The sequence below is a fragment of the Glycine max genome, chromosome 9, assembly GCF_000004515.6.
Source record: "Glycine max cultivar Williams 82 chromosome 9, Glycine_max_v4.0, whole genome shotgun sequence".
NCBI lineage: Eukaryota > Viridiplantae > Streptophyta > Magnoliopsida > Fabales > Fabaceae > Glycine > Glycine max.
In genome coordinates this window covers 45094454-45118425 of record NC_038245.2, presented here as the reverse complement: position 1 = coordinate 45118425, position 23972 = coordinate 45094454, and the positions used below count along the sequence as shown (strand labels likewise).

The window sequence follows — 23972 nt, the reverse complement described above, 5'->3', positions numbered from 1 at the left end:
ATAGGTTCTTACAAGTTTGGGGAAATTTATTTCCGCTGCTTATTCCTCTTTGATAGAGTTTGTTATTGTGTTGGTCTATTTCTCCATCAGAGTGGTATCAGAGCCGTTGGTTCGACTTGGACCGACTTAGACGAGTAAGATGTAGCTAGAGTATGTGGACTCTATTGGCTATACTCATGAATGATAATGACTTCCGCTGGAGGGGGAGACCACTGAGTCTACCATGTGGAAGAGACTCACACTTGAGGTGAAGTCTCACATCAGGTAGAAATGAAAAATTTGAACACCATATAAGTGAGGAGAAAACCAACACTAATTTGACTTTGCAAGTTATTTTTGTCTGCCAAAGAATATTAGACGTTTGAGCTCCTGTTTTTGTTTGAAATATATATGATCAAGTTCAATCTCATTTTTTAGTGACTGTTAAATTAATCAGCTGTAAAACTTCTTTAAATTTCCATTTTACTGATCTAAGTTAGGTTGCTTATTTCAGTATGTTTGCTTGTGTCAATGGTAATGTCCTGATTAGTTGTTGGTATGGGTTTAGTCTGATTTTGGGAAAAATTGCACTCCTAATGACAGTGGGTGCATGCCTTTTGCTGATGGCGTCTGCATGCATGGGTATGATGATGGGCTGTCGTTTATCATTTATTTTCACTTAAATATGAACCGAAGTATGGAGAATAGTATCGTTATGCAGCAAATACGAAAATTGCTCTGCTCCCCCATTTTCTTCTACTCTGTTTAGTGTTTTTATGGTTATGTTGCTATTGCATGCTCTAACTGTCCACCTTAAAAAAAAAAAAAAAAAAAGACCACCGTGTACTTGGTAGGGATGGATCACAAAGATCTCGGAGCCAGCTGAAATCAAAAGCAGTTCAAAAACAATAATATTTTAATACTTACATTTTCATGACACTTATTTTTTAAAATTGACTTTTTTTATGTTGCTGTTCCATCACTCATTTAGTCGTTTTATTTGTCAGGCCTGGACGAACCTGGTACATACCCACAAGTACCTAACACATACCGGGTATGGGTATGTACCCGTATGGCATGACTTTAGAAGTACCCATGCTTCAGATGGATTGAGATGCCTAATTTATGTTTTCCTCTGAAAAAAGATGGGTAATATCTTCAAATGGTTCAAGGTTGGAAGAATGTCCAATAAATGAACAACCCATCTCTAGCATATAGTCTGCTGTGTCTGTAAAACCATCTAGCATGATCATGTGAAAAATGGTGGTGTTGCTTGACTCACAAGGAAATGGGGCCTCCCGCATATGAGAGATTCAGATGTGTATGGTTCACAAAGACTTTATAGATGAAATTCGATCTCATGTCAGGCCATGTTTCAGTGGCTACCATGCACTAAGTAGGGATGTTTCACAAAGATCTTGTAGCCAGATGAAATCATGTTCAGGTTCAAAAAAACTTCTGTTTTTCATAATTGACATTTTCTCTTTGGTTCTCTCTTACATCAGTCATTTAATTTAAAGGCTAAAATATGTTTTCAATCCTTAATAAATATTCGAATTTTGTGTTTGGTCCTTGATAAAAAATTTCTTTGCATGAAGTCCTTAATAAAATAACAATTTTAATTTTGGTCTTTGATAATTTTTTTTAGTCCTTGATAAATTAATGATTTTTGTGTTTGTTCCCTAATAAAAAAAATTTCATTTGTTATTAGTCTTTTTTAAAGAGACTAATAACAAATGAAAAAAAATTATCAAGCAACAAATACAAAATCACACATTTATCAGCGACTAATAAAAAGTGTCAAGGACTAGAAATAAAATTTTTGTTTTATCATAGTACAAAAATGAAGAAAAAATTTATTAAGGAACAAACACAAAATTCGGATATTTATTAACGACCACAAGCATATTTTAGCCTAGTTTAAACTTATTTATCTTCTCTCCCTATTTCTTTATAAAGTAGCTATTTTTATTGAACTTAGTTATAAATTGTAGGGTTAATAGTTTTATTTCAACTTGCTACATCAAGAATAATTTGATTTAAATCAACATATTTTTAGCTACTTAATGTCTTGTTCAGTAATTATTTTAAGATTGATAAATGAACAGAATATAACTAATTAATGTTTTATCATAAACTGATTCAGCTTATTAACTCCCAGGATGATTTTGATATTGACAAATAACAAGGAAATGAGAGAAATGATAATGGTCATAAAGTTCATATTTGTATTAACATTTTTACACTTGCCTGAGTATAATAACAAAAAAGAGAAAATATTTTCAAGGCAAGAAAGTGAGTTACAAAAATTGTGTTAAGTACTATATGTCTACGTCAGTCTTATCATCGCAGGGTTAGCACCTATTGTTCAAGCGAGAAGTAATATCTAAGAACACATCTTCTCCACAAGGAATTGTAAGACCACCCATTGGATGTTTATACCCAAATTCTTCCTCGGCTAGACTCAGCAAGTCTTGAAACGACGTTTGCTTCAAGTATGATAAGGGGATGACAAACCGCTTCATTTTCTCTCCAACATAGACTGCAAGGTATCCCTTTGGCACGTCCATGGCTTTTGATGATGCTTGGTTTAATGATGCCTTTCTGATACCAGGTAAACGAAAACCCATTGTTGTATGTGTTGAGACTTGAGAAGTGAAGGTTCTGAAAAAAATACTTGTAAATAAGATGAAAGTTTTTGAATTTGGAATGCTTCAGGATGTGAATATGATTTGTGTTGGTCCCAAAGGCTAGCAGCTATGAACATATATAGATGTAAGGATATGCTATTTGGCTACTTGAATGAATGGTGGAGAGATATGAGATAGGAGTCATGGGACCAACTGAGAGACAAGGGCATGTGGTGCTGTCCTATGAATACTCTCTAATGGACCCCAACCTAATTTGTTATAATAGATAATAAAAGTCCCACTTTCAGGAGTGTATCCACTTGAAATAATAAATCATATGTATGGCAACAAACTTCAGGAATATAATGCATGGTCTACAATCTATATATATCCCTTGCCTCATAATTCATCAGGCAGATATTAGTTAGTTACCAGCTGTAATTCAGCATTAAGCTGTGTTTTCAAAATGATGGAAACATGTCTAAAGCATGTTAACAAAATTATGGAGTAACATTCAATGGATCATGAACAAACATTGGGCTTCGGTAGAGCTAGCGAGTCCTATTTGGTTGCAAGTGCATGCTCTATGCTGGCTGTTGTTTGAGAAGGTGGGGCCATGCACTTATACACAACTTTACCCTTGATATAGAAGCGTCTAAGACAACACTACATGCATGATATCTCAACTCTGTGCCTTCCATCCATTAATAATCATTTCTCTTAAAATTTCGTTTCCATACTATCTTGAAAATTATAAATACACTTCCTCTTGCCTTCACAAATCACTGGCATCATCAAACATCAATATTTAGATTAGTTCGTGTTAGATTTGAGATCTTTGCCCTGCTCTTGTTCCTACAAACAATTACACAAAATGGGTTTCCATTTACCTGCTATTCGACGGGCATCATTCAACACTGACCAAGATCTTCCAAATCAGCTGAAGTTCCAAAGGGCTATCTGGCAGTGTACATTGGAGACAAACAGAAGCAGTTTGTGATTCCCATATCATACTTGAACCAACCTTCATTTCAAGAATTATTGAGTCAAGCTGAGGAAGAGTATAGATATGATCATCCCATGGGTGGCCTCACAATTCCTTGTAGTGAAGATGTCTTCCAACATATAACTTCCCGCTTCAATGGACAATAAACCTCACACTTTAGGAGAATGACATAGATTAGTAGAGACATTTTGTACTATAGGCATCTTCTCTAACTTGTAACATGTTACCAATTTTTGAGTAATGACAACGAATTCAATTGCTTAAGTGTTTCTTTTTATCAATTACAATGTTCACTTATCCCTGCAATTAGAATGTAGACAGTATAGAAGGTTGCTTTCTGGAAAAGAGAAAGAAAAAACCTTGATTGTTCTCATAAATTCCAATTTCCACAGCATAACAAACAAACCGCTTCACAGTCAGGACAGGACAGAGTAGACCTAATAGTATTTTGCTTGGGCAAGAAGCATCAATTTATTTAGGAAGGGTTTCAAAGATTTTAACTTTTGTACACATAACACATGTAAAATTAAAATTCATCCCAATCATACATGAGATTCCGCCCCTGTCAATTGTCAGGGTAGTTTCAATGGACTTAATAAGAAGGTTTAATGGTTTATTTGTTCCCATTAATTTCAATGGATAACATCCATGGCTAAAGAGATTTCGTATTGACGTATGGTTTAGTTTATTAATATAAAGATTATTGTATGAAGACCGCGTAATTTCAGTTTTATAAGAGATTGATAGATTCCCTTTCCTATTTTGGTTGTTTGATTTTTTAAACAGACATTACATAAGAAAGAAAACATGGAGCAATGAAATGTATGGATTAATATATACTTTCTGTTTTCCCCAAAAAAAACAGTTAATATTTTCAAATGGATCGAGGTTCAAAGAATATTGAATTAATAAAGAACTGGTCACCAGCATATCATCTGTTGTGGCCATAGGTAAAACCAACATGATCATGTGAAGATGATACTGCTGCTTGACTCACAGAATTCAAGAATCTTTGATCATAAGGAAATAGAGCATGCCTCAAATAATGTGTTTCACAAAAACTTTTATGGATGGAATTCAATCTCGTGTGAGTCCATGTTTCAGTTACCAGGGATGGTTCACAAAGATCTCGGAGCCAGATGAAATCAAAGAAGTCCAGGTTTGCAAAAACTTAAAATTTCCACACTTTACTTTATCACAACTGACTTAAAATGACTATTACATCAGTCATTTTGTTTTAAAGTTATATATTTCTTCTCTTCCAATCTCTTTCTAAAGTAGTTTTTTTTATTGAATTTAGTTATAAAAAGTAGAGTCGATATAGTTTTCTTTCAATATGATATATCAAGAATTATTTGATTTAAATCAACATATTTTGAGCTAATTTCATATTCAATAATTATTTTGATCAGATTGATAAGTTAAGAAAAAATTTGAGAAAAAGCTTCATGTAGGAAACTTCTCATTCAAATGAAAAAAAATTTACACTTGCCCAAGATAACAAAAATTTAAATGAGAAATGGTACTAAGAACACATCTTCTCTGTGAAGGTAAGAAACTACGTTACAAAAAAATCTGTCAAGTTTAGTCTACGTCTATGTCAGTTTCATCTTCAAGGGACTAAAACCTATTTAAATGAGAAATGGTATCTAAGAACACAGCTTCTCTGCAAGGTATTGTGATACCACCCATTGGATGGTCATACCCGAATTCTTCCTCAGCTTGACTCAACAAATCTTGAAATAAAGGTTTGTTCAAGTATGATACAGGGATCACAAACCGCTTTATTTTCTCTCCAACATGGACTGCAAGATATCCCTTTGGCACATCCACTGATTTTGAAGGTGCTTGGTTTGCAGCTAATGATGCCTTTCTGATACCAGGTAGGCGAAAACCCATCGTTGTATGTGCTGAGAATTGGAAAGATATTGTTGTGAAGAAAGAGTTGTAAATAATATGCAAGTTTTTGAACTTCAAATTCTTTAGGATGTGAATGATTGTTGCTGTCCTAAATGCTTACAGCCATGAATATATTATATAGATGAGAGAATTTGTAAGAAATTGTTGTCTATGTGAATGATTGAGGGGGGAGGGCTATAAGATAAGAGTCAAGAGGGTGTTGCCTTGTAGGACTTTCTCAAGGATGAACCTAACATGTTATAATTTATAATAGGGGTCCCACCTTCTGGAGCAAATCCACTTGAAATAATACAGAATGTGATCTCTCGCTATCCATAGCCTTATAATTCATCAGCTAGAAATTACTCTCCAGCTGTACTGTCCTTCAACATTAGGCTGTGTTATCATACCAACCTGAAGAAAACTTGTCCAAAGCATGTGTGCAAAATTACGGAATACCAATTAATGCATGAATAAACGTTTGGTTTCACTTAGGAACATACGTCTCAGTTGTTTACAAGTGGAGGTTTTATGTATGCCAATGTTTGATAAGGTGTTGGGGTTACACAACTTTATCCTTGATAGAGGAATTGAAGACAACACCTCCTGTGTGTGCCCTCCATCCTTTAACAGTCATTTTCTGCGAATTTAGTTTCTAGGGAATCTTAAAAACTATATATACACTATCCTTTCCCTTCGTTAACAACACAAGTCATTGACAACCTCAAGCATCAAAATTTAGGTTCATTATTTGAATATTTGAGATCGTTCTTCCCTCAAACAAGGGCAAAAAAATGGGTTTCCGTTTACCTGCTATTCGTCGGGCCTCATTCAAGGCTAGCCAAGTAGCGTCAATATTTGCACAAGTCCCAAAGGGCTATCTTGCAGTATATGTTGGAGAGAAACAGAAGCGGTTTGTGATCCCCATATCATACTTGAACCAACCTTCGTTCCAAGAGTTGTTGAGTCAAGCTGAGGAAGAGTTTGGATATGATCATCCCATGGGTGGCCTGACCATTCCTTGCAGCGAAGATGTCTTCCAACATATAACTGCTCGCTTGAATTGACAATAAATCTCACACTTCAGGAAACTGACATAGAATAGTAGAGACACTCTGTACAATAGGCCTCTTCTCTAACTTGTAACAATTGTTACCAATTTTTTAGTAATGACAACAATGAATTCAATTGCCGAGTATTTTTTTATTATCAATTACCATTTTCTGTTCTCTCTGCAACACTATTATCGGTTGCTTGCTGGGAAAAGAAGACTTGATTGTTTTCATAAATTCCACAGAATAACAGCCTATGTGCTTCTCTGGGCAGAGATAATAATATTTTGCTATGGCCAAAGAGAAGCATCAATTTATTTGGGAAGGATGGTTAGATTTTTTAAGTTATATACTGTTTACGCTGAAATTTGGTAAACAATCGCTAGTCTAAGTTAATTGCTTGCGAGATCAACTAGTGAATCTCAGGAGCATGCCATTTGTGTGTTTGCTTTAGATGTAAAGCCTTTAATGTTCATCGTTGCAACAAACATTCATTGGTTTGAAATTTGTAAAAGGTAAAGTTCTTTGAAAGGAACGAAATGCTGGAAGTAAATTGACAAAAGAAAAGTAAATTGCAGAATTTAAAGGATCAGCGAATTCATTCGATCGAATGAACCCTTTGAAAGACAGGAATTATAAAGTGAAACGTAAATTGCATTGCACTTGAAATGTAAAGTTTACAGAAACTTAAAATGATTCACAATCATACATTCCCCTTGCGTACTCGTTTCTCTCTGCGCTGGATACTTTGAGTGTATAAGGATTTGTAGAAATGATTTGCGACCTCCAAATCTGCCTAAAAAACTGCTATATATAGACATTCGAAAATAAACTGCCCTAACGGTCGAACACTATCCTAATGCCAAGTGTCCTGTTACGTACACCTTGCATGCACATAACTGCTCCTTAGAACGGTTATCCATATTGCTCGAAGTCGAACTAATTTTGTGAAGTTTTGTCAGAAATTGCGCTAAGTCCAGAAATCTTGTTGCCTTGACTTCGATTCGACCATATGCCAGCTCGATTCGTCCAATGGTTCGAAGCCCTCTTTCTTGTCTTAGCCTTGTATTTTGTAAATACTTCCTTGAACCTGTGAATCCTTTTCAATAGACTCTTCTTTCTTTTCGACTCAACAGAATCTGGCAAGCTTCTTGCTCTTTAATACGCTTCAAAATTCAAGACGACATCTAATGCGTATTTAGAGCATATTTTTAGCTCATCAAAAATATGGGCTAACATATACACACGTGTAAAATTAAAATTAATGACCCCAATCGTACACAAGATTTAGCCCCTGCCAAATTGCGAAGGCAGATAGTATCAAGGTTCATTCACTTAATTGTTCCCATCAATTTCTATGGATAACATCTATAGCTAATGAAATTTCATATTCATTTGACGTATGGTTTAGTTTATGTATGCCTGTAGATGCTGATCTTATTTCTTCAATGAAAAATTTAGCCATAAACCATGCGTTAAAATTACCAAAATTTGATGATCAGTGCAGCATTTATCAGATTTCAGAGCTAATAATGGTGTACAGCTGAGCTGAAGGCCAGTTACAGTTGCTCTTCAAATTTTCTCATCGTAGCAAGCTCAGTGGCTAAAGTGGAAAAATATCATAATAAAAAGGAAAGAATAAAATTTATTCAGTGCTTAAAGAACCCAGGAATCCTTAGGTTCTTTAACCAAAGGCTTCAATATTTGTTAACCTAATAATGGATTTATACCTTGTTAGGATCGATATACTACAAGTTTCCAACGTTCTTATTATTTTAAAACCTCTGGAAAACTCAAACTTTGGTTTGGTTTGTCTCTATCAAGTATCAACTGTATTTTCATTTGATTATTTAGCCTTCAGGGCATGCAATTGAGTAAATCAAAAAATTAAACATTATATTATTTTTTAGACTCCGTTATTTATACGTAGCTATCTATAGTTCCACACAACCCTATGTCACATAACTATCTGTAGAGCAACATAACGTAATGGATGGCTCATTTGTACGGCTATATATTAGGTACTCATAGCTAGCATTAGTTAGAATAAAATCATTAAAAGAAGTTCGTCTCTTGTCTTCAAACCGTGTGATTTAATAATTCAAATAGATTTTAGGGTTTATAGAGTACCAATATCTGCCAGTTGGCTTATAGAAATCATGAACACAATATTTGATACTATGTTTAGAGCATGTCTGAAACATGAGAAGTAGGCCACCAAGGTCTTTTCCATAAGCAGAATTTAATTACTATATCTCAATTAATCTCTGATGTTAACCTAACCAAGACATATCATGTGAACCTTAATGAACCCTGTCTCTCCCTTGACCCCATCAAATAGTACATTCACCTTCCAATTCAAGAGACAAAGGCTATCTATATATCTGTGTGTATGTCATTGAGCATACAAGCAGCACAAGTCATTCTTACACTGAATCAGCAGAATTCAAATTCATTGCATTCTTTCACTAGTCCTATGAGATCATTTTGTAGTTCATTGAGTGTAGAGCAAAAACAATGGGTTTTCATTTGGAAGACGGACATAATTTACTAGCCAAGCTGTTAGCAAGGTTGTGGAAGTCCCAAAAGGATATGTTGCAGTTTATGTTGGAGAGAAAACAAAAAGGTTCACGATTCCCATAGCATTCTTGAATCAACCTTTTGTTTCAAGAATTGCTAAAACAAGCTGAAGACGAGTTCCACTACTATCATCCTATGGGAGGTCTCACAATTCCCTGAAAAGAATATGTGTTCTTAGATATAGCTTCTCGCTTGAACATGCTATAGTCCATATTGTTCTGCAGAAGAGTAACATAGAGTAGTTGTGGTTGAGACAAAAATTGTACAGCAGGCATTATTGCTTTTCATTTTTATGTTAACCCAGATGTTGTAAAAAAAGTCATGACATCTCAATGATAATCTACCAAACAGACAAACAGTTATGATGAATTTATGAAATCCTTACTTTTTATCTATCTATCTGAATGAATTAAATACATACAGCACAAGCACGACAATCATCTTGCATATTGCCTCTCTTAACTGATCTTTTTGAGGTATTGCCACCAATTTTGCATTGCTGCAATCTCTAACATCTGTCACAAATTAATCCTTTACTGAGGCTCTATAGAAAAATGATATTGTATTGTTTTTATTTTTTTCATGATATATATTTAATGTTACATTCATGAAATTCCTTTGATATTTTAAATTGATACCAGATCATTTTTACTGTAAGTTCTTTCCTCAGCATGCATGTTATTGTTATTCACGCATTCCTTTTTCTGATTGTTGTAAAATTAAGCAAAATGATAAGAAACAACACATTTAAGAAAATAAAAACCTAACATCTGTTACTGCCTACTGGATTATTGAAATATGTCGTTCAACAGTGTCACGTGAGACATGTATTTATGGTGCTCCTCAATCTATGAGCTGTATAAATCCAGGTCGCATCTGTTATTACCCAAGTTGCATAATCATGTATTCCAACTGGCAATTTGACATAACACCTATAAAGATTTTCATTTTCATTGAAACATGATAGAATTTGGAAAGAAAGTAAGAGTTGTTTGGTTTAAGATTCAGCGAAAGCCAAGACAAACGGCTTAAGAGAAGTTACAAAAAGAATATAATAGAAATGTCATAATTTCTTAGCCTTAGGCTTCACCCTTTTAGAAAAGGTGAAGCACTTTTTTTACTTTTAAAAATTAAAATGAACTTAACATGTAATAAAATCTTAAGGCATGTGGCAATATTTACTTTTAGGGGTAAAAAGTAAATGTTAATAATAGTGAATTTCTCACCCTTATTGTTACCTGCAGCAGTCAAATTAGGGGTGAAAATGAAGAAAGGAATATACCGATGCAACAATGACAAGAAAGGAATATACCGATGCAACAAACCAACAATGTCTCAGTCTCCAATTAAATTGTATGTTGCTTTGTACTTGTTTACGTAGTAAATTGTGGGGTCTTGATTCTTGATGAAGAGTGCAATCAAAAGTACTTTCCGTGCTGTTCACAAGGACTTGTCATGCAAGCTGTTATCACAATGAATGGCATTGTACAAGTACAACCACTGAAATTTAAGTTTCCAGCAGCTTGCAAATGTGCAAATATTTATTTATCAACAATGAAAGCATATAAAGGTGTGAGAAACTGAAAATGTGAGATGTCTGGTGCATCTTGAACATTTAAAACAGGGCATTAAATAGCTTAAATTATAATTAGGTTTTTTGCTGTACATGCAATTCTCTTCCATCTTCAAGCAATAACTGTATCGGCCACTCTTCTTTAAAGTGGGCCATTTACTACTTAAAAATCTTCAGCAATTAAGTATTGATAAAGACATATAAGACAACACCACATGGTTCATGATCCCTTGTTTGTCACTAGACCCAAATAGCACAATAACCTTTCAATTTGGTAAGCAAGGTGATCCATACAAGCACCATATATATATATATATACCCCTCATTCCACTATCAACTATGCCATAGAGCTAGCATCAAACACTTGTTTGTCATACAAGTTCTTCAAGATCATTCTATAGTTGTGTTGTGTGTGTGAAGTAACAAACAAAAAACAAAAACCATGGGTTTTCGTTTGCTTGGTGTTAGAAGAGCTAGACAAGCATTGTCAATTAAGGGTGCAGAGGTCCCAAAAGGATATCTAGCCGTGTATGTTGGAGAAGAAAAGAAGCGGTTCGTAATTCAGATAGAATGCTTGAACCAACCTTCATTTCAGGACTTGCTAAGCAAAGCAGAAGAAGAATATGGGTACCATCATCCAATGGGTGGCCTTACCATTCCTTGCAGAGAAGATGTCTTCTTACATATCATGTCGCTTCTGGCTTGAATACTTCTCAACAAAGATACCAACATACATTAGTAGTAGTATGATATATAGTATCTAGTTCAAACAAACAATTTTGTAGAGATTCTTTTTTTTTCCCTTTGCATTCATGCAAAAGTGGAAGATGTGTAAAGGAGCAAAAGTTATTGGTTCCATTGATTGTGTTGAGGAATTTAAATATATGCACACTTACTGCGTTTGAGGCAATTTTTGGTTGTTGCATACTCTGTTACTATAGCACCTCACCAAAGTAAAAAAGAGGGGGGGAATCTGTGAACTCACTTAACTGTTGACACTTGCACTTACTCGCTTTTATTCATCCCGCAAGCTCAGTTTTTATACGAGTTTACTGTTCTAAGGGCTGCGACAAATCTAAGATTTTTTAGTTTTCAAAAAATTTTAACCAATTAGAAGGAGTGTGTTCCTAGCACTCCACCAAAACAGAAGCTAATACAATTAAATCAGATAGTTTATAAGTTTCTAGCTTTTCAACTCCTAACTTTTAACTTATAAGCTTTCGACTAGCTTATACACTAGTTTGACCAAACATATAGGGTAGGAAGGAAAGTTGTTGATTTAGGACCCATTTGGGATAGTTGCGAGCTTTGATTTTTAGTTTTCAAATTCAATTTTCAAAACAAAATATGTTTGGATAAAATAGAGTTAAAATGATTTTTAACTCATTTTCAAAATACTGTTACATTCATTTTCAAAACAGAAATAGAAACACATTTTCATTATATATTTAAACATTTTTTCAAAGGTGTTTTTGTATTAAAAAAACTAGTATTATAAGGTTTGAACTTAGCCAAATAAGGGATGAAAATAGCAAAGCCCTTCTTGATTTTTCACTACATGGCCTAAAGTGCTCTAACAATTGCAGCCGAAGGGCCTGGCCCATTAATGTAGGACTCTGCCATCATCACCACGGTTCAATTTTTTAAAATTATATTTTATTCGTTGTTTAATGTATAATAATTATTTTTCAGGGTTAGGATTTCTTCCCATCACTTTTGTAACTAGAGAATTCACAATCCCCTTTGTAAAAAAAAAAAAAAAAAAAGGAATTCCCAATCCCCATTTATTAACATTCAATCTTAACCTGTCCTCTTTCTTTTGAGCTCCCCTCCAAATTTAGAAGCTCAAGTTCCTTCCTTCTGTTGGGGCTGATGGCCTCACTTAGTTTCACATTAAGCTTTGGGTTACCAAATGTCCTCTGGTATACGAATATTTTGTAAATTGTAAAGTAATGCGAGACAGTGAGATATTCAACTATTAATACATATATATTCGATTTATTGATTAACACCCTAATGTATGTGCATACTTTACTGACATAATTCTATCAATTTTAATTTTCAAGTTTTCAACCCCACTTCATTTCATTACAAAAAACTCCTTCCTCTAAAAGAACAACATCATTATAATTTATTTTGCTTTTATTGTACAACAGTAACAGCAGAAGAGCAGGGGAAGAAAAATATATATTGAAGAGAATACGATAACAGTGGCTACCTGTCTGTATATATAATTTTTCAGCAGAGGAAGTGTGTATTAAAACTCATTGAAATTTGACCAAAAAGGAATTCAACATTTCTGTTAATGACTATCTCACTTACAAAAGAAGGATAAATAACAAATAGAATTGTCTGTCAAGTGTCAACTAATCTATGTCAATCTCCTTCAATATGATTGATTTATAGCCCATTCAAACGAGAAGTGAGGTCTAGGAAAGCATCTTCCCTGCAAGGAATTGTGAGACCACCCATTGGATGATCATACACGAATTCTTCCTCAACTTGGCTCAGTAATTGCCGAAATAAAGGTTGATTCAAGTATGAAATAGGAATCACAAAACGCTTCATTTTTTCCCCAACATAGACTGCAAGGCAGCCTTTGGGAACTGCTTTGGTTACAGCTAAAGATGACCTTCTGATACCGGGTATGCGGAAGCCCATTGTTTTGAGTTGAAATTAATGCACAGAAAAACACAATACAATGAAAGCAAGAAAATGTTTGAATTCTTACTTAGTGAGTGACTTGTGTATTGCTTGAGAAAGTCATTATGAATGAGTATATAGACAGATATGTGAGTCAATCTATGTGGAAACAGTAGTTCTCTGACGAAGTGAATATATGGTTAGCGTGCAATTTGATGCTTGATGGGGTCTAGTGAGAGATAAGGGGTAATGAGGTGTCACATTATATTGTCTACATGAATTTGGCCAAGCAAGGATTACTTGAGATTTGAGAAAATTCGTGCCAACCAGCTGGCTGGCTGCACCTTTAGAAAGAGACTTTACAGCCAATAAGCAAATAATTGAATAATAACCAATACAATAGCCTTCTTCTTATGCTCCAGACAGGCTCAAAACATATCATATTGGTTCTTCATGTTGATAAACTACCACTTCCCTGATGACTAAAAAAGTAAAACAAATTTCTACTGTACTGTGGAGTGGTTATGTAGATCTGTTTCACCCTCCACATAACAAAAATAGGGCAAGAAGAGCATCCATGATATAGTATAGTCCCTGCAACACATGACTTAATATAGAACCAAGCCAAAGTTTGTGAGCTTTCCTACTTTCTTAATATGTATGAAGTACTTAGATACAAGCCAATCTTTAAAGAAATTGGTCAAATAACTTATATGCTAGTAAATATTGAAACTTTGGTTTCTTAATTCACCTAGACATATTCTCTTTTCAATTTTCCCCTTTGGATACTGCACTATTTAGAATGAGAAATTTAAAATTTTATTGCAATTGCAGTTGACTTTTAAATAAAGTAGCACTCAAATCTGAAAAAAAAACAGAAAATACTGAGAGGAAGGTTGAGTAGTTGAATTCATTGTCATTATACACAAAAAAAAAAAATTATGTTGTGATTTTGTCATTCTGATGGTCTTTCTTTTTCCTATTTCTCAAAAAAGGGAAATCTTTACAAGTCGAGACAATGCCTATTGTACAAAATGTCTCCACTAATCTATGTCAGTCTCCTACAGGGTGAGATTTACAGTCCATTCAAGCAAGAAGTTATATGTTGGAAGACATCTTCGCTGCAAGGAATTGTGAGGCCACCCATGGGATGATCATATCCAAACTCTTCCTCAGCTTGACTCAACAATTCTTGGAATGAAGGTTGATTCAAGTATGATACAGGGATCACAAAGCGCTTCATTTTATCTCCAACATAGGCTGCAAGATATCCCTTTGGCACGTCCACTGTTTTTGAAGATACTTGATTTGCAGCAAATAATGCCCTTCTGATACTAGGTAAATGAAAACCCATTGTTATATTGATTGCGTTAGAGACTGGAGAAGAGAATTGTCTAAGAAAAGACTTTAAAATAAACTTTTGAATTTTGAATGCTTCAGGATGTGAATGATTTGTGTTGGTCCTAACTTCTTGCAGCCATAAGTATATATAGATATGTAAGAAACCATAGGCTAGTTGAATTATTGGTGAAGGAGGGCTATGAGATATGGGACCAAATGAGAGACAAGGCATATGGTGTTGTCTTAGAGGACTTTCTCATGATTCAACAATACATGTTATAGTAGAAAATACAAGTCCCACCTTCTGGAACAGATTACCCCACTTGAAATGAAACAGCTGCTTCTATGAAAAAAGAAAATCTAATTGATCATGTTAACACTTATCTGTGGTGGCAGGTAGGAGCCACAAACTTCATTTATGTAAATTTCACGCTGTGTTTCTTAGAATTTGATGTACAGAAAACAAATGTAGTTCATAATGCCTTGTGATCATGTATTCAATGTTGGTTCTCTTCTTATCTCCAAAGACGGTTTCAGAGCTACCAATCAGCTCGGCTCAGCTCAAGCCTCAATGTTTACAGATTGCTTATTGTCACTTAGATATTAGTTGGTACATGGTAGATATATATCTATCTATATTATTATCATCTTCTTTAAAGAAACATGTGAAATGTCTAAAGCATGTCTATCATTGAAAATACTATAGCTCAATATTAGATTTCACCATTGCTGATGTATTTATGTTCAAGTGGGTAAATCTGTTCGCCATTATCTCAGAAGGTGGGGTATGGTATGCACTCCCATTTATCTTCCTAATCCTTGAAAGCAACCTCTTAAGACAACACCATGTGATTATGTGATCCCTTGCCCCTAAAAAACACTCATGGTGGAATTGGATTGCTGTTGCAGAGGGCCCATTAGTGACTATATATACACTATTTCTAGTGTTCTCAAGCAACACAAGTCATTTGCATCCTGAAGCATCAGGGTTCAAATATTTCTTTCCCATACAAGTCTTTTGGCATCACTTGGCATATTACTTGTTTGTGGAGCCAAAAAAAAAACAATGGGTTTCCGCATACCAGGTATTATTAGACAGGCATCATTTTCTGCAGCCAAAGCTACTTGCAAGGGACTTCAAGTCCCAAAAGGCTATCTTGCTGTCTATGTTGGAGATAAGATGAAGCGGTTTGTGATTCCAGTATCATACTTGAACCAACCTTCATTTCAAGAATTACTAAGTCAAGCAGAAGAAGAGTTTGGATTTGATCATCCAACTGGTGGTCTCACAATTCCATGCAGGGAGGATGAGTTTCTAAACCTCACTTCTCGCTTGAATGAGCTGTGAACCATGCTATAATGGTGACTCAGATAGATTAGTTGAGCCAAATTTGTACAGAAGAAACTTTCTTTTATTGTGAATATTTTCCATATTGTTTTTTCCGTTGTATAAACCCGCTGAAGTTGGAAATTTTGACTTGAATGGGAATGTTAACACAAGATATCTGTTTCCTTTTGTCCAGTCTCAGTGAATTCTGATATATACAACTACAACAGTATCATTACCAAATTTCATTTGGCATAGATCAGTCAGCCTATTATCTTTTAATAGGGATTAACTGCTGCTAATCTTTTGGAGATATTGCCCAAACTTAATAAAATAGATGTTCGGTACATCTGCTCTATTGCATTTCAATGTATGTCTTTGAGCTGAACATGGAACACGGAACACAGAACACATTTGTTCTTAAACAGCTCTAGACACTTGTTATATTTTTTTTATAATACGAGCTCATTTAGTTCCTACATGCAACATCACAGAATAATCTTGAGTTAATTATGTGTTCCTTCCTATTCTATCATCACTGAAAAATCACCCTCATTTCCTAATGGTCATTGATTCTTACAGTTTCCTAATTAAGCAGCACCATCACAACGATTATTTTAGTTGTTTCTTTGGCATAAATACATGGATTATCACTACAAATTACCCTGAATTTCACAACAGGAATATTTTGGTGGAAAGTGATCACCTAACAGTTCTGTTACCCATGGCCAATTTTTTTCTCCCATTCCTACTTATTTCCATTTACAAAATTAAAATTGAGAACTTAGATATCTTATATTTAAAAAGTAGTTACTTCGACCAGATAAATATTTTTGGAGGATACACAAGTTGATCGTGCCAATTAGCTCAAATTGAAAAATTATTTTCAGTTGATTGCACGGACTGTTTGAAATTTAAAGATTTGGCATGCACCCCTATTGTTTATCTGTGAAGTAACTATGATGTTCTTTTTTTCTCCTTTTTTGGATGTAAAAACTATGAATTTATTATTGGAGAAGTGATTGGAAAACCAGATAAAACCTCACAAAAACTTCATGGCTCAATTGTGATGTAAGCCATCTCCAAAAGAGATACATCATATCATACAACTCTGCAGTAATGGTAGAGCATCATGGTTGGAGGGAGGTGCAGTCTATGTCGCATATGACATAGTTCTTAATGCGAGACTTTCTATATAAATCCTTAACTTTTACAATACTCAATATCAGACTTCTCCCTTATCATTTTGGAAACCCTCTCCCTTATCACAGATATTATTTTAATTTAAAATGACAAAATCAGAGAAAAAGCATTGGCTATTTGACTTTTTTCCCAAGTACACACACACATCCCCCACTAATTTATTAATCAAGCATTACAGAAGAAGACATTACAAGTTAACAAAGGTAAGTGACTTCAAGATCATGTTAATCCATTGGATTATCTTATCTACAAGCGGTTCTTGAGGCCATTCATTGATTATCAAATCCAAATTCTTGTTCAACTTCACTCAGCAGGTGTTGCGTTGAAGGTTGGTTCAAATATGATATAGGAATCACAAACTGCTTCTTTTGGTAATCTCCTACTTAAACTACAAGGCAGCCCTTTGGGAAATCACTGCGCCTTTGAAAACCAGGCAAACAGAAATCCATTGCAGATCAAGAGAATGATTTGAAAAAGAGTTGTGTAAGAAGATGCTAAGGACTTGACTTGTTTGTGACTCCAACCACGACTATCCCTATATATACACATAAATAGAAGGTTTTAGAAAACTCTTAGATACAAAAATGATTGATGAAGAGTAATCCAAATGGAGGCTGGTGAGAAACATGTGTGAAGGATCACATGGTACTGTATACACTAGAATGTATTTTATCAAAGATGAAGAAATTATTAAGTGAAGCTGGATGTTCAAACAATTTTTTGAAGGACATCCTAATGGTAGCCACTTGATAATTAAAAAAGAGAGAAACCTGCAAGATCAAAACCCAATGCTTAATTGTCTAAACAATTTAATGGCTGACGTAGTGCTCTAGACATAATAACTTCAGACACCATGTTTGGTTCATATTGAACAGTCAACTATAATACTACCATATACTAGAAAGAAACGTTTAGGTAGATAAGGCGTTTGAAGTTGCTGGCATATACTTACAATTTTCCTTCAAAAAAATAGAGAATTAAGGCAATAATACAGGCAAAATTCGTTCCTCTACCTTACATGTTGTAACACCCGTTTTTTTTAAATAAATTAAAAAGAAATTTATTTTAAAAAAATAATGAGTTTTCGTAATTAAATAAATAAGGAGAAATAGATTTATTAATTAAAATAATGGTTTTAAAGTAAATAAAACGAGACATAGTTAGTTTTTACATTTACAGGTTTTCACGTTTTCCCTTCCTCCCAAGTTCGTTCTCTCTTCTTTATCTCTCAAATCTTCTCTTTTTTCACATACACCCAAATTTGTCCTGATAAAACTACGATTACAAACACGTTAATCGTTGGATCGTTCTCAAATTTGGACATCAACTTTGGAACTCATTTTCATACATACCCACTGTTGGGATTTACGAAATAATGTCTACAGACATAAAAATACCCCTCGCATGAAGACAATGAAATTGAGACTCTAATATCTCTTCTACTTCTCTTTGGCGCTTGAAAACCCTGGCAAAACAACTAGAGAAAAAGCTTGAGAAATCTTAGGGAACCGCTAGAGATGTCACTATCACTGCCGGACCACACACGTAAGTCCGCTTAGAAATAAGGAATGAGTTTATCGCAATTGGGGTTAGAATTAACATATATAGGGATCATTATAAAATCGAATTGGGATTTGTTTTGAGATGTTCACTATATTGTAATTTTGCCTTTATGATTATAATCATGAGATTTTTATGTTTGACAGACCAATTGATATCCAAATGCGAATTGGTTGATAAAATTGAGTGTTCTTGGTGTTTTCGTGTTTTTGAACCTATGATTTTGATTCCTTTTATTTTGATATGATTATGTGAAATTATTTTAAGAGTTTTACTTCGCATGTTGTGAGAAGTATTTTTATATAATTCGTTTGTGTTTTGGACAAGATTTACTAAATTAGCATTGTTTTGGCCTCCTCATAAGCTTATTACGTGTTGATCTGTGTGTGAGCGTGTGTGTTTATATGATTCATTAGGTGTGATAACATGTTGTGTTGGAGTATTCTCGCAAAAACAACATGACCCTGACTAGTCTCCCTACGATTTTACCTAGTGAAAGTAGTTTGACTTACTAGTGTATGGTTTGTCTTGTCATATATTTTTAAGCGTCCAACGAGGTTTTTCATTGATATGATACCACATTAGATATAAGATTGAGTCTTAGTATCTATTGCATAACGTTTGTGTAATGATCATTATAACTTGTTACGTGATAGTGGATAGTGAATTGTGTGAGTGTGAGATAGTATGTTGTACTTGAGATGTGTTGTTCTGAACACATGATTAATGTGAAGGTGTGAAATGTGAAATTGTAATTAAATCCTTAGGACTAGTGATGTTACGCAATAAGTGATAAAATGTGCGAATTATGCTAAGTTGAGCTTGTTATACTTATATTATATATATATGTGTGTGTGTGTGTGTGTGTGTGTGTGTGTGCTTTCATTTATTTATCTTTACCTGTTTAGGAATGTAATAACTCACTCCATGTATGTTATTATTGTTTGAATCTTGTGATAATTTCAAACCTTGTATTCGTAGGAGCAGATGATTATGTAGATGATTTTAAAAAACCTTGTACTAGAGGATGTTGGGACACAACGCTTATTTTCATACCCTTATTTGATAAATTTTCAATTTGAAGAATAACGTGGATATATCAAACATGTGACTTTCACATTATTAACACCACACCCTAGCCAACTGAACTAATAGATCAATTGTGTTATAAAATAATTAATGTTGTTATATATAACACTAAATTTTTTAATGTATATTTAATATACATATAATTTTACATAATAAATTTTATAACAATTAATTTTGATCTAATAATATATTTTTTTACATATATAAATTGTAAATAAAAATTATAGGTATAATAAAAATTTATATATGTAAAAAAATACATTATTTAAAACCAAAGTTATTACTGATTTGCAATCCGTATGAGCTTTATGGAAGGACAATGTTGAAATTATCCAAAATCTACTAAGTGTACAAAAAAAAACATGGGTGCAGGAAGAAAAATCCTGAATTTGAAGCCTTCAAATCTTGATTTTGGGCTTTTGTCTTGGCAGTAGCCCAACTAAATAAAGGTTAAAATGCAGAAATGGAGTTGGCCTGCAATACTTGTTCTCCTAATTTTGTGCCAGCTCAAGAAAATTAAAAGAACTTTATTAACCATAACTTTCTATATTTAAAAAATTATATAATGAAAAATACTACACACTAAAATCAAGTTCCGGTGAATTCACCAAAAAAAAAAAAAAAAAGCAAACCTTGTTTTAAGATTATGGAAGGGCTAAAGGAATGCTAATAGAATTATAATCTATTACTCTGAAATGCCAAATTTTCTTTCACATTCCTTGTCGATTTTGTGTCTTTTAGAACTGTTTCACAAATTGAGCCTAGTCATGGGTGGGGTGGCCACTAAGCTTTGAGCGAGATTTGTAAACCGATTAATAAACTTCAATTTATTTACTCGTTTAGTCTCTATACTTATATTATTTTTACGTGTTAGTTCTTATACCTAAAAACTATCTATTTTATTCCTTACACATGTACTTTTGATATCATTGTAGTTCCTCAGGAAAATTGTCACAAATTTTCTTGCGATTATTAAATGGTCACAAATTGGTCTCACAAAATAAAATAAAAAATTAATGGATAAAATTTGTAGAGGCTTACACTGTCTAGAAATTTGTACTTGTTTTACACCACCAATTTTAATTTTTTATATAATTTTAACAGATAGGAACCAAATGACTAATTAAAATTAAATCATTTTCTTTTTATAGTCAACTATTGTTACACAAAAGTTTAAAGTGTTTGGCCTTCCAAAAATCGGGTCCAGTACTCAAATGGTGGGAGTATTTCACGTGCGGTGTTGAAAACAACTTTTATGCAATCACATGGACGTTTTCAGTTTTCTATTCAGTGGCTCTATTATTGGACTGCTTTATGAATTCAATGGAGGAGGATGAATATATAGGTGAAAAACAGATTAATTAAAGTGAAGTTGCGCTAACTAATTAAGCAAGGCATTCTTCATTTCCTACAATCTGTTGTGAAATGTGCAGTGCTTAATCCATGTAGTTAACAATCTATTAATCCGTCGCACCAAGTTACATACATAACAAGCACCTCACTACACCGAATTTGGCTTTTACATTACTTACTACACGAAACACTTGACACTTCAACCATATGAAAGTTGAGTTTGATGTGATGGGGTGCATATTATTATGTAACTCTGTATGGCAAATAGATTATTTACTACACTAAACTATGTACACTTTGAAGAGGAACTCAATCTGCTTATAGAATAATTGACCAATTGCCTTTAAGCTAGAAAGCCAATGTGATTGCCATTAATTAAATTATTTTCCCTGCGATCGATTCACGTTGAAGAGGAAACTAAGATATATATAAGCAGATAAAAAACGCTTCCTTTCTATTTTGAGAAGAGGAGGGTAATTGTTGCAGTTTAATTTATGCAACTGTATAAACCAATTAAGTTATCATCCTTCCTTTTGCAAAAAAAAAAAAAAAAAGATATAGCAGGTCTAATAGAGGGAACCACCCTTGTGTGAAATAATTGAGGACCTATTGTTCAGCTTTTTGTTTGGAAAAATGACGTAGTGCTTACCCATTAACTATTGAACTTATTTTGTATATGTTGGTTATATTTCTAAATGATGTGCATATATAATTTATGAATTGATGAAAATCATTTTCGTTTTAATTCTCTTTATATTACCGTTTGCAGTCCCGGCTGGGTTAAAGAACAAAATCAAACTCTAGCTACTATAGGTTATTGGATTGAGTAGGATCACGTTTAGAAATAATGTTTGCCTGCTTGAATTAGTCCAACATGCATGATATTAGGTAGGTGTGAATCGGATAATGGAATTTCATTATCTAGATTTGACGTTGTATCTACTACTATTTAGGATGGAATTTTTAAAACAGTACAATTTAGAAAAGGGAATGCAATATATTATTAGATTAAGCCAATTTGGACCAAATTAAATCAAGGATTAAGTTGAACCTAATCCAAAGATTATGTGAACCAGTTGATAGATAGGCATATCTATCTATTATCCACAACAGAGACTAATGTCTAGTGATGACAAAAAATTGCTACTAAAGAGCACCAGTCTAAATTCAAAGCTCCTTTTAATAGGTAGGTAAAACCAGTTCAACATATTTTCCAATTGCATGTTGGCATTTCATGTCAAGAACGTGCCTAGAATAAAAAGGGGTAAGGCATTATTCGTTCAAAGCAAGAAACAATAATCAACAAGTAGTACAACTTTTAACTAGTACCACACTTTTTTTTTCTGGCTCCAAAAATTTGTGGGTCCTCATGTTTTGGTCCAGATTAGGCACACTCATGTGAAGCTACCGCAAGTCCTACACCTGACATGTTTCTAAACATTCTTCATAGTTATCAAGCAATTTTAGTTAGTGCATGGCATACCTTGACCCCCTATATATATGTAATGTATTTTCTTGAGATGGCAATTCCAACCCAAGTGATCTTATCTAGCTCTACCACTTAATAATAATATCTTTAGACGTTGATTCATATATATCTAGCTTTCTAGCTCCATCATGAAGACTGGAAACAGATTTGTGGGGATAGCTCATGCCAAGCAGAAACTTCAGAGAACACTTTCACAAAGAATCAAAATGGCTTCAGCTGTTGCTGATGTTCCAAAAGGCCACTTGGCAGTGTACGTTGGAGAGAACCATAAGAGGTTTGTGATTCCAATATCTTACCTAAGCCACCCTTTATTCAGAGACTTGTTGGATTGGGCTGAAGAAGAATTCGGATTCAATCACCCAATGGGTGGTCTCACTATTCCATGTACTGAAGATTACTTCATTAGTCTAACTTCTTCTCTTAATTAATTACTATTACTAGTTCAAAAGCTGGCAATGCTTTCATTGGACATTGGTTATTTTCATTTTCCTAGTGGATAAGGATTACCACCAAGTTAGATTAGGCCTTCCATTCACATTTTGTTCTAGAGATTCTCCTTAATCCAATTGCATCCCAAGTGATGATGTCTTCAAAATTTGTATATATTTTTTGCACAATTGAGTTTCAAGCAAATTTATGTTTCCAAATATTGCTCTGAAAATTTATGTGTAACCTTGGATTAGCGTTGTCTCCATTTTAAAAATTTAGGCTTAGAAATGAAATTTGAAGTAAAGCGTGACATACATTTGCCTGATATACTGTGTTACAGACTAATTACGGTGATAAGTTCCAAAGGCCAATGGATTTTAATCATTTGGCTAAGTCAACAATTAGAATTTTGGGATATACTGTTTATCTTAATTCAAACGATGATTATGTGTTTAACTATGTAGTCTGCTCTGTCACTCTGTTATTATAGGGTTAAGCTTCACCAGATATACTCATCAGAGCTAATATGCTCTTTTGTATAAACATCAACAATAACATGATTAACATCATGAGCTTCATTCTACAACAAAAAAAAAATCAACAATAACATCAATATACAGTTAAGAAAGCTATAATTGTTTTAAAATGTCAAAGTTATTTTTATAGAAATTTGTTTCAGCGTTACTTGATATTCTTGAGACTAGAGAATGGTGCTTTATTTTATAAAGAAAACAAAAGTTTTAATAGTGGAATTTGAGCTCATCGCCCCTAGTTTTGTAACACTCCCAGTATCACACCAGAATGAAAATAATTTATTTT

At 33.8% G+C, this 23972-nt stretch overlaps 6 protein-coding genes across 6 annotated transcripts; 4 read left to right on the top strand and 2 right to left on the bottom strand.

Moving 5' to 3' along the window:
• Positions 1-5053: 5053 nt before the first annotated feature.
• On the bottom strand, positions 5054-13586 carry LOC112997918 (uncharacterized). The gene is made up of 2 exons (XM_041005503.1): positions 13122-13586; positions 5054-5630 (listed from the first exon to the last, which is right to left on the bottom strand). Exons 1-2 carry the CDS (start codon positions 13378-13380, stop codon positions 5236-5238), a joined length of 654 nt encoding a protein of 217 aa, XP_040861437.1. The 5' UTR covers positions 13381-13586; the 3' UTR covers positions 5054-5235.
• On the top strand, positions 5525-6704 carry LOC100783438 (auxin-induced protein 15A). Its single transcript, XM_014762329.3, has one exon. The coding sequence runs from the start codon at positions 6309-6311 to the stop codon at positions 6579-6581; it is 273 nt and encodes a 90-aa protein (XP_014617815.1). The 5' UTR covers positions 5525-6308; the 3' UTR covers positions 6582-6704.
• LOC100526895 (uncharacterized) lies at positions 11077-11627 on the top strand. Its single transcript, NM_001364664.1, has one exon. The coding sequence runs from the start codon at positions 11162-11164 to the stop codon at positions 11423-11425; it is 264 nt and encodes an 87-aa protein (NP_001351593.1). The 5' UTR covers positions 11077-11161; the 3' UTR covers positions 11426-11627.
• A 675-nt stretch (positions 13587-14261) lies between the features above and the next one.
• LOC112997793 (auxin-induced protein 15A) lies at positions 14262-14815 on the bottom strand. The gene has a single exon (XM_026123834.2). The coding sequence runs from the start codon at positions 14714-14716 to the stop codon at positions 14438-14440; it is 279 nt and encodes a 92-aa protein (XP_025979619.2). The 5' UTR covers positions 14717-14815; the 3' UTR covers positions 14262-14437.
• LOC100782363 (auxin-induced protein 10A5-like) lies at positions 14563-16205 on the top strand. Its single transcript, XM_003534296.5, has 2 exons — positions 14563-14700; positions 15613-16205. Exon 2 carries the CDS (start codon positions 15770-15772, stop codon positions 16049-16051), a length of 282 nt encoding a protein of 93 aa, XP_003534344.1. The 5' UTR covers positions 14563-14700; positions 15613-15769; the 3' UTR covers positions 16052-16205.
• Positions 16206-22579: 6374 nt separating this feature from the next.
• On the top strand, positions 22580-23325 carry LOC100781277 (auxin-induced protein 15A). Its single transcript, XM_003534294.4, has one exon. It carries the CDS (start codon positions 22853-22855, stop codon positions 23150-23152), a length of 300 nt encoding a protein of 99 aa, XP_003534342.1. The 5' UTR covers positions 22580-22852; the 3' UTR covers positions 23153-23325.
• Positions 23326-23972: the final 647 nt, after the last annotated feature.